General features: G+C 46.0%; 1 protein-coding gene across 5 annotated transcripts in view; it reads left to right on the top strand.

The window, feature by feature from the left end:
• Positions 1-18,747, top strand: part of Piezo (piezo type mechanosensitive ion channel component) — a 175,022-nt gene that overhangs the window by 99,771 nt on the left and 56,504 nt on the right. For all 5 annotated transcript variants that reach the window (XM_077686396.1, XM_077686399.1, XM_077686398.1 and 2 more), the window contains 3 exons: positions 2,833-2,890; positions 8,434-8,539; positions 12,296-12,525. In XM_077686396.1, the coding sequence (XP_077542522.1) occupies positions 2,833-2,890; positions 8,434-8,539; positions 12,296-12,525 (394 nt within the window). The remainder of the gene's footprint in view (positions 1-2,832; positions 2,891-8,433; positions 8,540-12,295; positions 12,526-18,747) is intronic.

Consider the following 18,747-nt stretch of genomic DNA (forward strand, 5'->3'; position numbering starts at 1 on the left):
ATCATCATGTGTTATTGGGGCACTGATAACACCTTATGTGAGCACAATTTATTTCTAGCAAAGAGGCATGGACGGCATAAAATATTGCCAGCTTGTTCTATTCCTTGTTACAATAGCCAGAAGATGACGCTTGGTTGAATTTTTGTGGCCAACATTTTGTTCCCTGTTCGATTAGAGTTTATTTTAAAGCAGTTTTCCTCAGTTGGGTGTGTTCTGAACAGTGCCTGTAATTTTAGAGCAAATGTCATAGGAAAGTGGGAGCATCTACGGCTTTTGCAGTTACCTGTGGTGCGTATTTCCTGAAAAACAAGCCTGTGGCGAGCTTGTAATGTGCAGGGTGGAAGTGCTGCGCCATTTGTGCCACGCTGTGCCAATCCGCTTTTCGTGTGCCATCCTGTTTGAAAACTCATTACTGCACCAAAACTGCTCCCAAGCAGTGCATTAATGTGCCGCAAAATTCAAGGCAACAATGAGATGTTCAGGGCGAGTTGCTTTGCTCAGGGACACATTTTTTGAGCTGTCATTCGTGATGTGGTGCACTCAGGTGGACTCTGTAAGGACCCCTGCCTTATGTCACTCATCACAATTTCCTGCTCTCTCTGTGGTGGCGCTAATTGGGGGGACTTAGAGAGTGCAGTTTCACTGCACTGGGCTCTATGCTAAGATGCATACTTGCGTCATCACCAGCCGTGCAACCCTTCCGCTTATTGTAAAAAGCAGAAATGAAATAGTTGTGTTATTCAGTCGAACCCATGCCATTTTATTTTATTGCAGATGTGCTTGCCGATCTAAAGGTTATGGGGCCGTGTAAAACAAGATTATATAAGAGGTGCCTCCCTGGAACAAGCGAGAGGGGGAACTTTTGACCTGGCTTGCTGTAGTCTCTCTCTCTCTCTCTCTCTCTCTCTCTCTCTCTCTCTCTCTCTCTCTCTCTCTCTCTCTCTCTCTCTCTCTCTCTCTCTCTCTCTCTCTCTCTCTCTCTCTCTCTCTCTCTCTCTCTCTCTCTCTCTCTCTCTCTCTCTCTCTCTCTCTCTCTCTCTCTCTCTCTCTCTCTCTCTCTCTGTGTGCGTGTGTGTGTGTTTTTTTTCGTTCATTCTTGGCTCATTCAATTCGTTCATTCTTTCGTTCATTCAATGCGGCCGGCAGCCATTGCATCGTATCGACATCCAAAAATCTGTAAAGCTATTAGCAGCAATGCGTGACACCGCACCTTAAACGCCGATTTGTACAGCTGACACAGGTGGCGGCTACGACTAGACACCCAATTAATTAACTGCTGGAGGAGCACATGTCATCGCTGAGCGAGGCGTGCTAGGTACCTATGGGAGTGCTTGGAACGAAAGCAATGATTCCGGTGGATGTCCTAATTGATCTACATGATCATTTCTCATGTGTTCAGCAAACATTTGGTAATATAGTCAAACCTTGATGTAACCAACTTCAATAACGAAACCCCTGATGTAACAAAACACACACTTTGTTTTAACTTCAAGTGTATGCATACCATGTATTTTCAACCTCTGTGCTGTTTGCCGAAATTTCAATGTAGCAAAGTTTTGTGGAAAAGTAGGCTAGAAATTTTGGTTGGAGTAATAGCTTTTTTGACACTCAAGCGCTGAAACGACGCCTCTATAAAGCGTGAATAGTGACACGGGCTGCTTAAAATTCCGTGGACGCAGCGAGCCACGGAGTCCGTGAGCAAGTGTAGTGCCTACAAGCTCCTTGCCTACAAACTGCATATGATGCCTTCTGTAGAGGAGTCGGCGAGTCTGAGAAGTATGGTTTACAGAACAGCCACTAGAGAACACCTGCACCCCCACCGCATGCCGCCGCTTCGTCCTTTGTTTGTGTTCACTCGTGCCGTTGGGTTCCATCGTCGTGTCATCCCGGCAAGCGCTTGGGGAAGCATTTGTGTGTGTGCGCGTTTTTTTCACGCCCGCGTCCGCGTCTGTTGATTCTGCGGCGGCGGCATCTCTCTCAGCCAGAGAACAAGCGCCGCGCATGGAAGTGAGAGGCGCCTGACGACTTGCGTCAATGTGGAGGCGCTTGCCCTATGGTGGGAGCTTTGAAGCGCTTGAGGCAGTCGGCTGGCCCCGCCAGAAACGATTAGGCTTACCGCCATGGCGGATATCTGATGGGCACTTTCCGAAACAGCGCGAATAACATTTTATAGTGCAGTTTTCACCCACATTATCAGCTTCTTTCCCATGTGAGCAACTTCGTTTGCCCCTTATGTTGCGTTTCAGCGAGCGGTGAGAACTGGAGTTACTGGCATGTTACTTTTTTTTTTAAACGAGGGGTTTTATTTTGGCATATGGCAAGTAGTTTGAGCTATGTGCTTAGCTTCATGGCTGCCGCATCGTGTGGGTGGTATCCACGGCGGCATCAGTGCACCAGCCGTGTATTTATTTAAAATTTACAATTTTACTGATTTCGTTACATCGAGGTTTATAGAAAAAGTATAAAATTCACTTAGAAGCAGAAGTGTGTGAATTTTTACTTCTTTACAGCAGTTAATTTTTGCTTTCAAAGTGATGATTTTTGCGTGAATATTAAATTGGTGCATTATGTAGGTAATACGAAACCATTAGCAAGAACTTGATGTAGACCATTTGGTTCTATGTGAATGAAAAGTGTAAGTGAACAAGACAGCAAGGTGACCTGTCTGTCTTGTTCGTTTATTCAGATGTCCATGTTTTACGTGCCTTTAAGCCGTTTTCACTCAGGAAGGCATTAGTTTTCTCTGCACATAAGCGAAGAATTTACCCTGGAGCCTTTTTTAATTTAAGCCTAATTAATCAGAGCTACCTGCTTTTTTTTTTTTTTTCCTAGGTGGAACACCTTGCTTGCCTACAACGTTGTTGTCATCTTTATAAAGTGCATTCTTCAGGTAAGAATATTTTTTAATCAGCAGTACAGTGTAGACCGCTTATAGCGTATGTCGCGGTAGCTGCGAAAATCTGTACTATAAGTGGTACCGCAGTATAAACAAAACATGTGCGAATCCAACCACATCGCAATCTACTTTTCAATCACTCAAACGGAGGCCTCTTAAAAAGAGGCGCGGTCTTCATTTCGTCTTTCTTTTCCCTATCAGCCACTGCTGAGGGGTCTTACAAGCTGCTGCCTGGTATTACAAACTGCGAGCGAAGCTTTAACTTCAATTTTGTTTGTGTTTTGAATGAGCACAGCTGTGTTTCTGAGCGTCTATGAAGGGATGCTGCTCGACAACGTGATAAGAACGCAAGCGGATTTTTTTTTTTTCCCCATCGTTCACGATGCAGTTCACGATGAGCAACCTCCTGTGGCGCGGCTCGCGATCTCCAAATGTTTGAAAAGTGAAAGGGCGGATGCTTATCTGCACAACGTTTTAATAAAAACAACTTACCGCTCGCGCAGGCGGTGTAGGAGGGGCGGCTCACTATCTTGTGATGTGCGTCAAGCGAGGGCAGTAGTGGTTAATTTTCACCTGAGTGCAGACGGAACACGTGAACTAAAGGGTGCCTATTCTTATTTTCTGTGTCTGAGTTGGAGGAGAAAAGGGAGCGCAGGCTGCGTCGGATGGCTGAATCCATCTATTTCTTTCTTTTTTGTGGCCCTAAAACGATGCCCCAGCTACGTCGGTCGATCAGCAGAACCGCCAAAAACCGCATTATGAACGGTGCACTTATGCTTTCAGTTCTATGGGAGGCCTACCGGTGGCCAGGAAAACCCGCATTTTATCCGGTCCCTCACTATAAGCGGTTACATTATAAATGGTCTACACTGTATTTCTATTGTTATACAGTCTAGTCTACTTAAAACAATATCCACGTGCCAAGGAAATCCCATCGTTATAACCGGTAATTGTTATAAGCGGATTGCACAAAAAACAAAATGAAACTGAGCTCAAAACATTTTCTTTGCTTGCAAGCAAGGTCGTACTACTACTTATTCGCAGAAAAGAAGCCATAGGTGGTCAGCTTTGTTTACTGCACGCGAAGCTGGTGCACATCTTTTTCAAGAGCATCTACAGCTGCTTCACCTAGCTGAGTGAAAAATCCTTGGCTGAAATGAAGACCCTGAGGGACTACTGTTTTATGCGTTGGGCCTCCTGCAATGACGCTATGGGAGTAGGCTGCGCAACTGCGTCATCCAAGTCGTCACTGTCACCGCTGTTCGCAGCACGTATCTGCGCAGTGATCGCCTCTTCACTGAGGCACTCCAAAGCATAGGCCTGACGTCCCTTCCATGGAAAAACGAAGGAAGTTGAAAAGGCACCTAGTCAAATTCAAATCGGTGCGCACGTGACACAACAAGCAAACGCGTCAGGGACCCAAGCGGGCACGGGGACGAGCCCAAAGCAGTTGCGCTGGGAAGGGGGTTCGGAAGAGAAACTGCTCCCCTTCTTCTCTCGCTTCTTCGCAAACGGCACAGTCGACTCGTTTTCTGAGGGGTGAATGGGATGTGAGGCGCATCGCAGCGCATACTGCCGGCGCGGTTGGCCCGGAGCGCCGACAGCAGCTTGTATTTTCGGAGCATGCTGTTACCGCATTCAATTGTTGTATCCGATATCGCGGCACTGAAGCATTGTAATAAGCGATTTATTTTACCATAGAATGCATACGAAAGCGGACGGTGCCATAGTTGTTCATCGTTATATCCAATATATTGTTATAAACAGTATCGTTATAAGTGGACTCAACCGTATTGTCATAGATACAATTAACAATACCCGTGCCACACAAACACGGAAAATTGCATTAAAGGCTTAATAGTTAATGCCCTAAATTTTAATGCCATTAATTCGCTGCTACACGCAAAAGTCTGATGCCATTCGCTCTGTCATTTTTGGTTTAAGGAGTTCCGTACAATGTGTTCGCTGTCACATACACCTTAAATCTGCCTATTCTTGAACGCGATGAGCGCCAAATGAAACCAGCGAAACTCTCAGCACCAGAGTGTTGACGTGGAAACGTAGCTGAACTTCGAAATAAGATGATTTTTTGGGCACTCTTTGTGGCGAAGTTCTAAAAAAGATAAAATTCATTAAAACAGCGGCAAAAGGCAAAACATTGTGTTACTCGTCGGTTTCAATTTTTCGGATTTGGCTACTGCTGGCAGGCGACGGCAGCTGCTGAAGCCACTTTTAGAAACGACTTGCACCATTTTTTAGAAAACACTATTTCTCATGATGTTTTCTTTAACAAAGAACATTTTTAACCCTTGTGAGATGTTTTTTTCTACGTTAAAAACTTCTAAAATATGAGTGCATTTCTCTTTTGGATCATTATCACCATCATGCCTAACACATTGAATGCCTTTGCGTTTTTACATGTAGCACGGCCCACCCAAATGCCATTCGGTTTCTTAAGGCCTTAATCACTTGATGTCATTTTTTGTGCACGTGTGGCATATGGGTATTATACTGGAAATGTGCAGTTCATGTAATGGACATGATTAATATCCCCTCGCAGTGACATTTCTGGATAACATTCCAAAATCTATCAGGGTGACCAAAACCATCTGTAACTAGCCCAAGGCTTTGCCTGGGCAGTTGTATTACTCTATCCATTCTTGTGCATAAATAATGCTGTGGGGGCCACTTCCTGACCTGTGGTTATTCACTAGGTCCAGATCTACAGTGCAGACCACTTATAATGTGGTCTCTGTAAAAATAAAATTAATTTATATGAATACGTAAACAAAAAGTTTTTCAAGCCATGCTCACAATTTCAAAAAACACTACAGTACCAGGTGATCTTTAAAGGAGCCATGAAGACAAAACTCAAGTTTGTGCTATTCGAAAGATTTCGTGTTTTATAGTGCCCCCAGCGCTTGTCCGAATGTAAATGATGCTTTATTCACTGAGAAATTAATTAATTTAAGTTAAAATTTTGATTTCCTCACTAAATCGTGCGTTTTCGGGGTCTGCAATGACATCACAGGGTCTTGTTTACCGTTAGTTGACCTAGATGGCGCCACCACACCGCGGCAAGCCGTTTTCTGCCTTTGGTTTGTTTGTGAACGTATTTGTACCTGGCTTGTTTTGTTCGAGACAATCATTTCGTGAAACATGGTGCTCGCTCGACAAATACGGTCACGTAAGACATCGTCGCCTGCGTCAATCGGCCAGTGTCGTCTGAAACAACCCCAAAGCCCCGCAGCCCTGTGCAGCTAAACCAAGCATAGTGCGTGCAGTACCAACAGCCGTATGCATCGGTACTTCTATGTTTACGTGTACTTTCGTAACTTCCACTATTTCTCCCACCATTCTTAGGGCTTTAAAAAGAATATGCCCTAAATTTAAGCGCAAATAGCTCGTCCGGCAAGCTTATAAGCTCTGCCTAATTTGCGTTTGCTTTTGCCGCCCTCCGCCAATCGCAGAGCTGTCTCATGTGTCATCATAGGTTCTGTTTCGGGAAATGAGCTAGTGGGTCGCATGGCCATTCCCCTTTTTCCTAATTATGTAGCTTATTTCAGCGAAGTTTACATTAAAAGTGGTGTCAGTACGATTCTAACAAGGCAATCTTTTGAATGAACCAAACTTCCGTTTTCTCTTCATGGCTCCTTTAAAAAGAAGTCGCATTCTTTTGAGTGGTGGTAAATAAAGGCCTAAAAGGTAGGTGGTACATGGGGCTTATTTTGTGCATGTTCTGGTTATAATGTGGTACTGCTTATAGTGTTTTTGCAGCTCCTGCTACATACATTATGAGTGATCTACACTGTATATGGTCAAAAGCAGGGCTAGTTGGTTGTCGGTACTGTGGGACACATTAAAGGCAGTGCCAAACAAACAAGGGTAAAGAGCGATAAATACATGGGGCAAGCGCGGGATTAGCACTGTCTTAAGTATTGCTTGCTCTTCATCCTTGTTTGTTTGGTGCTGCCTTCAGTATGTTCCGTGCTCTTGATATCTCTCCTAAAGACTTAAATCATTTACTCAATGGAAAGTAGCTTAGTGAGAGCTACTAATATTGCTGAAATATTTCTGTTGTAATGCCACAGGCTGTCCAGAGAAATAGGAAGGCTTGCACACAGCATATTGCCACTAGCTAAAGACATTTTCTGGCTTTAGTAGCTGACAAACTGTGTCAGTTGACCCTGAAGCTCGAACAGTGGGCCGAATGTACTACCGCACCTTTTTTGGTAGTTCACCTCGAGAAAAGTTTAGTTAGCAAATATGCTGCACAGTGGTAAAGAGTTTCTGTTGGGCATACCCTCTGCACCTCTGTTTTCTACTGGATGCCAACCACTCATGTGTCTGGAACCCTTTGTCGGTATTGCAAAAAGGTGAGGAGCTACTCGGGGCTGGGACGAAGAGTGTAGGGAGAGTTGGTAATGTGTGGTCAAGGCAGCTTGCACTTGTCCTAAAGCGTGTCATTTCCTAGTTCTGTGAATGTCTCTAGTACTAAGCAGAAGCTTCAGTACTATGCAGAAGGGCCAACTTAATGCGTGTACTGCATGCGAAAAGCTTGAAGGATGTACGGTGTACATGCCGTATAGCAGAACCAACATTTTGTCCTGCCAAAAAGGTTTGGCAGAAAGTCAAATGTTCACACTAATGAGAGTTTGGTGACCATAATTAACCACTGTTTTATAGCTGTCTGTGTTAAGAGTGCAGAGTACAAGTGTCGTGGATTTGCTGTTTGGGTCATTGACTTTTCTTGAATTCTTTGAATATCATTTCTTTGCTTATAAATCTGAAAAGTTGGTTGTTCTATGAGCTGGGGGAAATGCTCCTTTTGAGGGTGAAATTTTTTTGCCAAATACTACCCCGCGTTTTTTTTTTGCTGATTTTAATTCTTCGGACAGCTTTACTTCAAGAGAAAATTGTCGTAATTTTGTTAAGGTGACCATAAAGTGACAAAAAAATCGGTTGTGTTGTTAAATACAGGTGGTGTATTCATGTGTAGCACAAAAAAAATTCTAATTCTCGAAATTCTTAAAAAAAATTCATGAGTTGCGTGGGTGAAAGCAGCAGGAAACGCCCGGAGAACGAAACTGAAACTAGCCGTTGCACGCCCACATGTGACCAGATGGTCAAGCGATAGCCGGCGCACCGCTTCACTATATAGCTACAGTAAAGCATATATAAAAAAAAAAGAGCCATCAGTGCAAGAAAACAATTTCACATATTTCCACAGTGTGGCAGCACATGCCAAGCGAGAGATATGATCGAAAAGGCGTGCTTTTTAAACATATAAATAAGCGATGATGTACATGCACGTCAGTGACCATTTTGAAGGTGTTAGCAGGGGACATACATGTCCCCAGGGGACGTACATGTCACCAATTGGCCCTGAACGGGTTAACTACTAATAGCTTTCAGCAGGTAGGAGGCATACTGCTGCCTGTGGTTGCATGCACAATTGAAAATTAATTTGCCTGTCTCGTCTATTAAAAGCAAAGGATAGAAAGCCTTAGTAGAACATAACCTTTGTGCAATTCTAGGTGGTTGGCTGTGTTTTCTTAGACAAACTGTCGAAGTACTCCTGCTGGATGGTCCAGCTGTTTGGCATTGCTTGTCTGAAGAGACTACAGAATGAACCTCTGCCAGGTGAGCTTGGCTGTTTTTATTCGGCCTTTTTTTTCTTTTTTAGCTTGCCTAGTTTTACCCTCAGTGGGCGGTTCTTCCCACGGTGGGTGGTAGCGGTTCTGCCGCGCACCACTCCGGCCGATCGCCCACTTCTATGACCACCGGCCACCGCCACCGCCTCTCGGGCTTCAAGTTTTCTCCACTGGCCGGTGCAGCTTTCTCTTCCTAGGCAGGAAAAGCTATGAGCGCAAGGGGTCCTCTTCCACAGGCGCGCTACTATGGGAAAGTACAGACATTGGTGGGAAGTGAGCGCACATCCTCACAAGTTAGAAACACAGGCCGTGAAGCTGGTGGGAATTGCGATGACATGACCTCAGTGGACTGAGAGAGAGAGACTTTTCGGCTCTAGAACTCATCAAAACACAACTCAGGAATCGCCTCGAAGACACTGGATGGTGTCATTCACATTGCAGTTGAAGGGCCTGATGCTGAGAACTACCCATACGATACGGTACTGGACAACTGGGCCAAACTGAAAAATTGGAGGCTGAAAGTGTAGGATGTCAGGAACACACAGCCGTTGTGCTCGAACGGCTGTTGTCTTGTCATTTATTAGTATGCGCCTGGCAATCCCCCCCCCCCCTTCCCGCTCCCTCAGTCTTCATATGTCCACCTCTCAAAATTTCTTGCGGAGAACCATGCCTCAGCATACATGCTGCCAAAGCGGGGGTTGGGGGGGGGGGATGCACTTTTCAAGCCCTTGTCTCCCTACTCCGTGGTCTTTTGCTTTCTTTGATGATAATCAGTTCAAAAGCCTCTTGGTGTGTTTCAGAATAAACCCTTTGAGGGCCATGTTTTTGAGTGCTTGGCATTTGGAGTCAGTGCTTAGCACATTCCTAATAGATGTCCGACGTCCAGTGCAGCCATGATAGAGAAGAGAGGGAGTAAACCTTGGCAAAGAAGGAATGAGTCACAAGCAATGCAGCTAGTTGTAAAGAGTCGAGGAGGAAAGCCTCCTGGAAAGTGTACAAAGGTTTGAGGATGCAAGCAATGAAGTGCACTAAGAGGAGAGGAGGCTAGCTGTGGGGAAGCTAGGTGTGCACTTCTGACTGGCTGCGTGACGTATTGCAGTGCAGATAACTGACAGAGTAGCTCTATTCTGGCAAGGACACCCCTCAAAAGTTTTTTTCCCAGTGATTATGGAAGCACACACCCTTCATGATCACACCCATTTGTTTACAGCGGTAGGAGTATGTCCCACATTGCTACTGCAGCTCACAAGACCGCATTTTCACTTCAAAATTTTGCGTTGTTATGCGAACCCTTTCCTACTCCATTTCATTTTGCTGCGCCACCTTTCGAGATGTCGCAGCATGTTCAGGCTCCCAAGAGTGGGTATATTGAATGACTGCTTCTTATCTGATTCCCAGGTCTGGTTTCCGGTTTATATTTTGCTCTTAGCTACAACTCTTAAGAGCCACACTCCAATTCCCTCCCCTGGCAGAGCAGCCAACCTGTGCTGCTACCTTGAATGCGCCAGGTACACAAAGCAGAAAGCTGAAGATCCACAGGCTCAGTGAAGAAAATTGCACAGTGAAGAAGAGCTTTTCAGCAGACAGCAGAGCTTTCTAGAGCGTGGGGGCTCAACTGTTTACTTGTGGCTCTGACAGCAGTGACCCGACTGGGCTGGCCAGCGTTTTCATGCATGTGTGGCAGTGACCTTCAAAGAGTTAAAGAAGTGTTGGGCCTTGAAAAAAAATTGTTTTGAATGTGTGGTTTATTTCCTTAAAGGGACCCTGCAACACTCTTTGAGCAGTGCAAATAAACCTGCGCGACGTTTAGATTACACTGCCAGGAATACCTGAGCCAAATATTACACGTGCGCGTGAAGCGGTGAGCACGCAAATCGATGTGAAAGACGCGGAAAAACAAACCGCTCTCTCTTCAGTTGTCCTTATTATGCATGGCCTAAGGGACGTCACATAGGCCATGGCTGCCCGATCGGCTGTCACTGGTCAACTTCGCGGCTAGATTCTCCCATTTCCGTCGTCGTCATCGCTGTGTACGAACCTCTTCTATGCCTGAACCTGTAGGCGCAGTTTTGCCGTTTATTTTGTGTTTTGAGTGCGCGCGGAGTTTGAGTGATGAGCTCAATACTTCCCTTTCAACGGGACCACTCGACTACAAACGTTTATTGCTTCAAAAACGCCCTACCAGCCCGAGCGCGCACTTGCGAGCAGGCACCCATGCCTGCTTTTTTGTGGCACCAGACCGGAAATAGGCCCCTCCGCGTTGCGGAGAAAAGGAGAAAGCTACCCGGCATGTGATATATCGAAGGCCGCCGAAGAGAACGCCGCGAGCCGCTCCCCTCTCCGGGAGAGAGCGCGCAGCTTTCGCCGCCTTGTCCGCGCTCGAGTTGAGAGGGAACGATTATGCGCGATTTCTCATCGCGCGTAGTTTCGTTAATTGTGAACGGATTTTCGTAATTCTTGCGGGAGGAGATTTCTGGGACAATAGACTTTATCCCAAAATACAGTACTAGTAGTCGATGGCAAGTGTTGCAGGGTCCCTTTAAATGAAACAAAGTTTGAAAATGCAATTAAACATGGAGGCAATATAACCTTGGTTAAATAAAGGTGCAGATGAGGCTAATTGATTAACCAAGATTAGTGGTACCAATGGCGAGTATTGGTTCTGCTTTTCCACAGTTAAAAAAAAAGTAAACATGGTGTTTGGGCTAATAAACATGTTTTTTTAACCTTTGCTAAAGGTTAATAGCTACTTCAATTTTATGCCTTACAGAAATGAAGGGTAGGCCTCTTTTTTTTGTGTAGGTCACAGCTGCTTCCTGCACATGGAAATCTTCACTTATGTCATTTTATTGCTGTTGTGTCATTTATACAGCTTCTGAACTTTTAATTTTGTCAGAACTGAAAGGTAGGTATTGCTTTGCTTCACCTGCTCTCCCTTTAGTGGGTGCTGGACATCCCTTTACAGAAGCTGACCTTACCAGCGCCATGCTTGCCTGCTCCTTATGATTTCCTACAAGATGGGCATCTGTGAGCTCATTGAGGAGCTACAATCTGATGGCACTTGTACCTACACACCAGGGGCCATCAAACTAACCAAACTGCAGTTCTTGTTAATTTAATGTTTTATGTGTCAAAGTATTTATAGAAAACATGTAGTACAAACGTCGCAAATGCTTTTCTCAAATTTTTACCCTAATGAGGCCTAGGGGGGCCATACCTGGTCATATTCTGTAGCTTTTCAGTCATGCAGTAAACCTCCAAAGACCTATACATGAAATTTAATTAGGTGTGGCAACTATCTGCACAATGGCATTGCGAAAATCGTGGTGTAGTGTGGTCATTAATTTAAATTTCTCTCTATCTGAGTTTCAGGCAGCTGGCTTTGATTGGTTTTATATTCCTGTAGGCTTTGAATTCCTTGCCTTTCCTAAGTTCTTCTGCCCCTTGTGTCCCTGCTTGCAGCTTTCTTGATGTAGAGTTTTAGAACCCAGTAGGCCGTCAAAGTTCTCGGGCCATTGCATTGGTGACGCGAGTGTACAGCACACAAATACACCGGGCTTTTTATAGTGGTGAAAAATGCGGTTGGAAGTGCATTGTCACTCCCATTCTTTTTTTTTTTTTAATGGGAGTGAGCCTGCGGGGTGTGGCTGCCACTGATCTGTCTTCCTGGGGGCCAGCCCAGAAAGACAGGAGTGTGTGCGCTGTGGCCGGTGGACGGTGTCAGTGAGCGCCAGCTGTGCCGCAGGTGGCGGCCACCCGAGCAGCCTGCCCAGCAGCGGGGGCGGCGTCTGCCGGGTGCCTCTAGACGAGGCGGGCCTGCTGTGGGACGGCATCTGCCTGGCCTTCCTGCTGATGCAGAAGCGGCTGTTCACCTCCTACTACTTCCACCACCTCATCATCGAGATCCTGGCCCAGCAGCAGCTGGCCTCGCGGGGCGCCGAGATGATCCACGAGATACAGATGAAGGACGTCCAGGCAAGTGCCTCTGTCACGTCCCGCTCAGTGTTGTCGACACAAGAACAGTGGGTAGGAAATGCATTTGGATGAAGCTACATACTGTTAGAATGGTGATAACCGATGTCATAGACTTACATTGTGGTGAAGTTCTTCCTATGGGTGGTTGGTGAATCTAAGAAGAGTATATGAAGCAAAAGTATCAAGCATTTGAAGTATGTGAAACTTCTTCTCCCAACTATTTCTTGTCCTGCAGTTTTCAGGATAGCAGATTGATCTGTTAATGAGTCTTGGTCACTGACTGTGCACTGCCTGTGGTACTGTGGTACTGCGCGTCACATAAAGATGCAAGACTGAGTAGGTTAGTGTCTGTGCTGTAGAGACTTTGTAAGTTGTGGGATTCATGCTAGTTTTTTCACCCCACAGTCATCAGTCCATAGTACACATGCCGTGCAAGCGCCGGCATGTGATGTGATGAGCGCCGGCATGTGATGAGTGTTCATAAAGAAACGGAAGACAGTGAGTGTCACATCGTTAGCAGCGTTTGTTGCAGGTGCAGTGTAAAATAACACCCCTTTGGAGACCAGGAGCAGGCCAAACATTAGCAATAGTGATTTAATAGCACTGCACACATGGTGGTCCGGCCCGTGAGTACTCCAGGGTGACTGAATTCACCATGTGCAAGCCAACCGTGGTTCCGTGGCCGTGGGACCAAAAAGGGCCCTCACAGGATGTTTGCACTTTTCGCTTCCCCAAAACTAAAGGCCACCCTACCCATCCTTTCCAACCAACTAACCTGCGATACCTCACCACAGAAAGCACTAGTCGCAGGAGCACATAAGTGGTTCCTGACGTGGGTGCTTCCCTTGTAAGGGCAAACTCGTCTGAAAGAAGGCAGGCTCACATGGTCAACAGCATCATTACGCGACAATCTACCGACCCCTCTTCCACAACTGTTATTCCCTTTCGCCACCACCGATGTCTCTTTCACAAGCTACGCGATTGGCTGACAAAAGCAGTAGTGTCGTTATCAGATGATTGTGAAGAATCAACAGAAGCACGAATGGTCTTAAAAACGATGGAAACGATGTGAAAACGACGGAAGCCACCACCATTTCCCACTTAAATCCATCTCGCCCAGTAGCTGCGAAACCTTCTTGATGAAGAACAATTCGCCCACTTGAAACGGCGACGTGAGCCCAAAATTCTTCCATCAGCTTGAAAGGCTCTCCAACCGACATTTTCAACGGTGCATTTCACGTGTACGCAAACACCCATCACCGGTGGCTGGTTTATGCGTGCAGGGGTTGGGGCTGGAAGGAGGGGGAGCGTACACGCACATTTAGGCTTCACCCTGCTACTGATCACATGCCTGTCGTGCTGGTGAGAGCTTTAACTCTTTAAAGCTGCGGATTACTCTTTAAACTCTTTGAAGTTAAAGTAGAGGTACGGATTATATGCGAGGTATTTTCTTTGGTGCAGCTTCACAGCAATGCGCGTTGTGCCATGAGGCCCTACAGCAGTAATAAGCCACTCTTATCCCATTGGTAGTGGTCATTTGGCACACACAGTTCAACAATATAACAACCTGAGGAAAAATATTGGGCAAGTCAGCTAGATTTTTCCGAAAAGCGCCATTCAAGAGTAAGAGTGTGAGTGCCAATGGACCGTTCAAAGCGCACGTCAGGCATCTTTACGCTGAATGGATGACTGAAGGGCTCTGACTTAATGCCGACAGGCCGCGTCCGTAGACCTGATGTTGCGCTGTTTCGTGAGTGAATCGCTGACGCATGAAATGAGATTCCAGGTGAGGTGTTTCACAAGAGCGTAAAGGGGTACTGACACAAAATTTTGAAGACGAGATAACTTCGGAGATAGATTGGTGTGAACACACAAACATCCTCTGCAAAATATCAGCGGCCAATACAGCCTAGAACATATTTAAAATCAATTTTAAAGTGTGCGAAACGCAACCGAGCAGCCAGCAGAGGACCTCGCGCAATTGACATCCCATGGATATTTTGTAAATAAACAACATCCAAACACGTCACGAGTTTGTGTTTGCCGCTTCCGCACTGCCGGCGTTTTTCCCGGCTCGCCGCTCCAATCGGGGGGGCCGAGCTTCTGCTCTCGAGAATGAACGACCCGATCATTGGCGGCGGAGGTGCCGTTGGCCGCGACCAAAGTTCTACAGTGATTCCAGGCACTCTGTTTTTATTACTTTTTATTTACATTGGACGCGAACATGCGCCGGAGATACGAAAAGCACACTGAGCGAGCCGCACGGTCGCTGTGCAGGCGGCGGCCATGGCCGTGAAGTGGTGCAGGCCGGCGCAGGTAGCTCGAGTGATAGCTTGTTACCGCTGCACGAAATTGGACCCAAGTCCAAACCATGGCAGCTTATATGAGGAAGGAGTTAATGATCCGATGGCGGGTTGCATTAAAAATTGTCCTATGCACCACTTACGAGAGCGGCAATCGAATATCCGCCGCAGTGCTAAGCCGAACACATCTGTAGGCGGACCTGTAGGCAGACCGGCCGGCTGCTCCCAGCGCGCGTCTTGCCACCCACTGTCTCAAGCGTTGCGCGTTGGTTTCTAGCCGCAGTAGCATTTGCACTCGCAGCGCCTGCGTCACGTCCACGGTCGTTTTTTAATCAAGCAGCTCACGAGATCGGTACGTAGGGGCATTCGCAGAAACTGCCGGCGATGTGGATTCGACAGTGCTACGGCAGCTCTGCTCTGTGATATCCCTCCGACGGTCACGTGGTCAGCTTTGTTCACAAAAAATCCATCGTTTCGCGGCACCCCCTGAAACCGAAACTGCGACTGGCCGCATTGAAAATGTCTCTAATTAAATGACCGTTGCACGCTGAAGTAAATGAGGTTTCTACAGGTGATAAGTAGGTCACTAGCTACTTATCGCAACAAAAAAAAAAAACAAGATGCAAAATTTTTGTGTCAGTTCCGGGAACCTTTAACTCTTTCGTTACGGCGGAAAAACGGCCATTTTCAGTGCTTCCACAAAACTATTTCTTTCTCTTGAACTAGTGGACACATTTAGCATTTGTATGCATGGAATTGTAGCTTATAGATTGCTCTTACAAACACATAACAGCAGTTTTGTGAAAGGTACAATTACTTAGTTTATTTGTCAAATAATCAGAAAAAAATGCACAAAAAAAGGATACACGCAACGTATATAGGCGATTGTAATGAGCCTAAAAATTATTTTAAGAATTCTAAGATATACAAATTGTTCCTACATTTCTTGGGTATGATTCAATATATATATCAACGCTGTACACCAAGTTTTGTATTTTTGTGGGCCCGTCAACCTAGCGAAACTGACGGCTGTGCCACTCCTCGAAGCCACTGGAGTCTAAGTCGGTCATGCATCCAAGCACACTTTTTTGTGTTCTGACACAAAATCCTTTTCACTTTAGTGGTAAAAAAACCAGAAAAAAGATCCAGCGCTCTTGAGAAGTGTCGCGCATCGCTTCGTAGCGGCAGAGTCCTTCAATGCTTTACTGGTCACGAAACTTCGGCGCTCGTTTCATATCGGGACCGCGGGCGCCACTACAGGCGCCACCGCCGCACGAAGGGCATCCAGCCGCCGGACGTGTGGCATATTGGCCAGCTCTTGACGTGCAAACGCTTGCTGCTTTTGCTGTCTGCGAGCTGATTTAGTGTGCTTTTTTTCGTAGTAGTTAGCGATGAATAGTCCAGTCATTGTGTTATATCACCTGCCTTCAATGGGGTTTTATTTTTCCCAGTAAATTACCGTAGACTTCGGCCGCGAACGGCAACCACTTCTGCACCCTCTGGCACAAGCACTGCGCCACCGTGTTTACGGATTTTAAAGTCTCTATTTCTTCTTTTCTTAAAGCAAAAGTTGTAAACACCACACATACGGTAGCTTCATAGTCACCGACTGCTGCGGGCCTATCGATAATACAATAAAAAAACTGAAAGAAACCGAGTACGCGTCATTCAGACTACACTTAATGAATCCGTTGATTGCTCTGGAATGCACAGAACGCTAAAAGAGATAGCCCAAAAGTATTGTCGTTTTGATGAGTGGGTACATACTTGAGAACATCTAAAAACGCTGCAGAAACGCGAAGGATCAAAACACGAAGGGATATATGTTGCACCGGGTGTCTTTCCGCTTCCACGCTTTGCAATCCTTGCAAAAACAGGGAGCCAGAAAAGAACAATCAAGATGATTTTATCACACGCAACAAAAAAAATTCTATATAACGAAGGGAGACAAAAGAGCGTGGTACACCGTACAAAAATTTATTTTTTTGCGCTGTGATGTGCAGCACATGGAGGAAACAGAATATTGCCACGTAGCCAAGAACGACGCAAAGCTTTTCTGAACGAAGTTTATTAAAGCGACCTTCTGCTCTACGAAAGACTAGAATGAAACACAAACGTCAAAGAAGCAGTCCGCAGCGTGACGTGCACAGATGAACGTCGATAACGTGAGTTGCGCGGCGTTTGCTATGCATGGATTACTCTCGGAACGTTATTAATTTCAGATCCATGGAAATAGGCTCGATCACATTCTCGAAGAAACAAAAAATCAAGTTAGCGACAAGGTGACACCCTTTCCATATCAAACAATATTGCCTGACGGGACGCACGACAAAAAGAGCAAACAGGCGCTCCGTTTCAAATGCCAGATAAGAAAACCGGAAGCGGCCACGCGCGGTTACAAAACAAACAAAATGAACCCTAACGGATAATTCGCGGAAATATGAAAAGTAAAAGCACAAGGATGTCCCAAACCTTTTTTTACATGCGAACCTGAGCGCAAGGTAATACAAGTTTGCAAACAAGTAATGCAGCACCACCACTACCTGACTGATCTGACAAGAATCCGGCTTTAAGTTAGCCTTGTACAATTCTAGGTCCAGGATGCTCTCAAAAGGGTACATTGCTTTTTTCATTCTCACACACAGTGCATTCCCACACACTGTCACACACTTATAGTCGAAACTGAAATCTCCCGTTGCTTGCCTCTGAATGGCACGCCTCAATTTCTCACGCAGCTCCCCGTCGCTCGGTAAACAGATCAAGGAAACATTTTCAATTGTATCGTTGTACAAGGAACGACATCCCGGGACGCAACACGTGTTCGGCATCGTAGTTGCACTAATTAAGTCGCATCACAACAGCATGAGATGCACGTTACATTTTTTTCCCGCACAAAACAAACACAACTAGCCGCGTCTCCGCCGTTCGAGCCAGCGCAATGCCGCCCGTGGAGTGACCTCAGTAAGATGGTGGCGCCACCGCGCGGTGGCCAAACGTAGCATATGAAGATCTCCCATTGAGTTACAGAGCAGTTTCGTGACCAGTAAAGCATTGAAGGACTCTGGTAGCGGTAATCTGACACGAGTGCCAGGCTATCGTGAAGGTGATAACGCGATATGACGCGGCGCATTTAGCAAAATATCTACACCGTACGTTGTCCAGACCCTACACATCAATGTGTAAAGCCGCAGTCGTCAGATAGGAAGCCCGCTTTATTTATAAATACAGCCAAAAGTCAAAAACGGACCTACCTGGCAGCACCTGTTGGTCTGAGGCATTTGAATGAGAGTGTCTTCATCAGAACTAAAATATAGCGAATCCACATCGTTCGTGGAGTCATCACTGCCGCTGGGGTAACAAAAATCAGCAGCAGCAGCTGCCGAACTCCCTGCCACAGCTGTCTGCTTTTGCGGAGTGCGCCGTGAAGCGGACGCTGTTTTCACACAACTCGCCACTATCGCGGGTTCAAATTTCACTCTTGGTGCGGTCTCTGCGCGCGAAATATCAACAAAACATCATAAAATCGAAAAATGAGTTGTCAATAAATACGCCAGATAGCGTTACCGTATTTTCCGGTGTATAAGTCGCGTTTTTTTTCTGAAATTTTCGTTGGTGCGTCTTATCCACCGATGCGACTTATGTATGGAATAAATCCGGTTCGCGGCGGCCGCGCGTGCCCAGCGCACGTTAAGAGACACAGCTCTATGGTCTAAATGAATCCGAAGCCCAATTCTACGGCATTTCTCATAGCCCATATGTCGCTTCAGGACGTTAAACCCAGAAATTTGCAGCTTTTTCTAGTGAAAAACAATGATAATGGCCAGCGACAGCCGCACGCCACTTCCTGCCATGCGCAGTACCTACAGTTCAGAATAAATTCAAAAGTAACATCAAACTAATTTGCAAAAACAAAATGCAG

The sequence above is a fragment of the Haemaphysalis longicornis genome, unplaced genomic scaffold, assembly GCF_048455015.1.
Source record: "Haemaphysalis longicornis isolate Haplotype H1 unplaced genomic scaffold, Haemaphysalis longicornis Haplotype H1 scaffold_1, whole genome shotgun sequence".
Lineage (NCBI taxonomy): Eukaryota > Metazoa > Arthropoda > Arachnida > Ixodida > Ixodidae > Haemaphysalis > Haemaphysalis longicornis.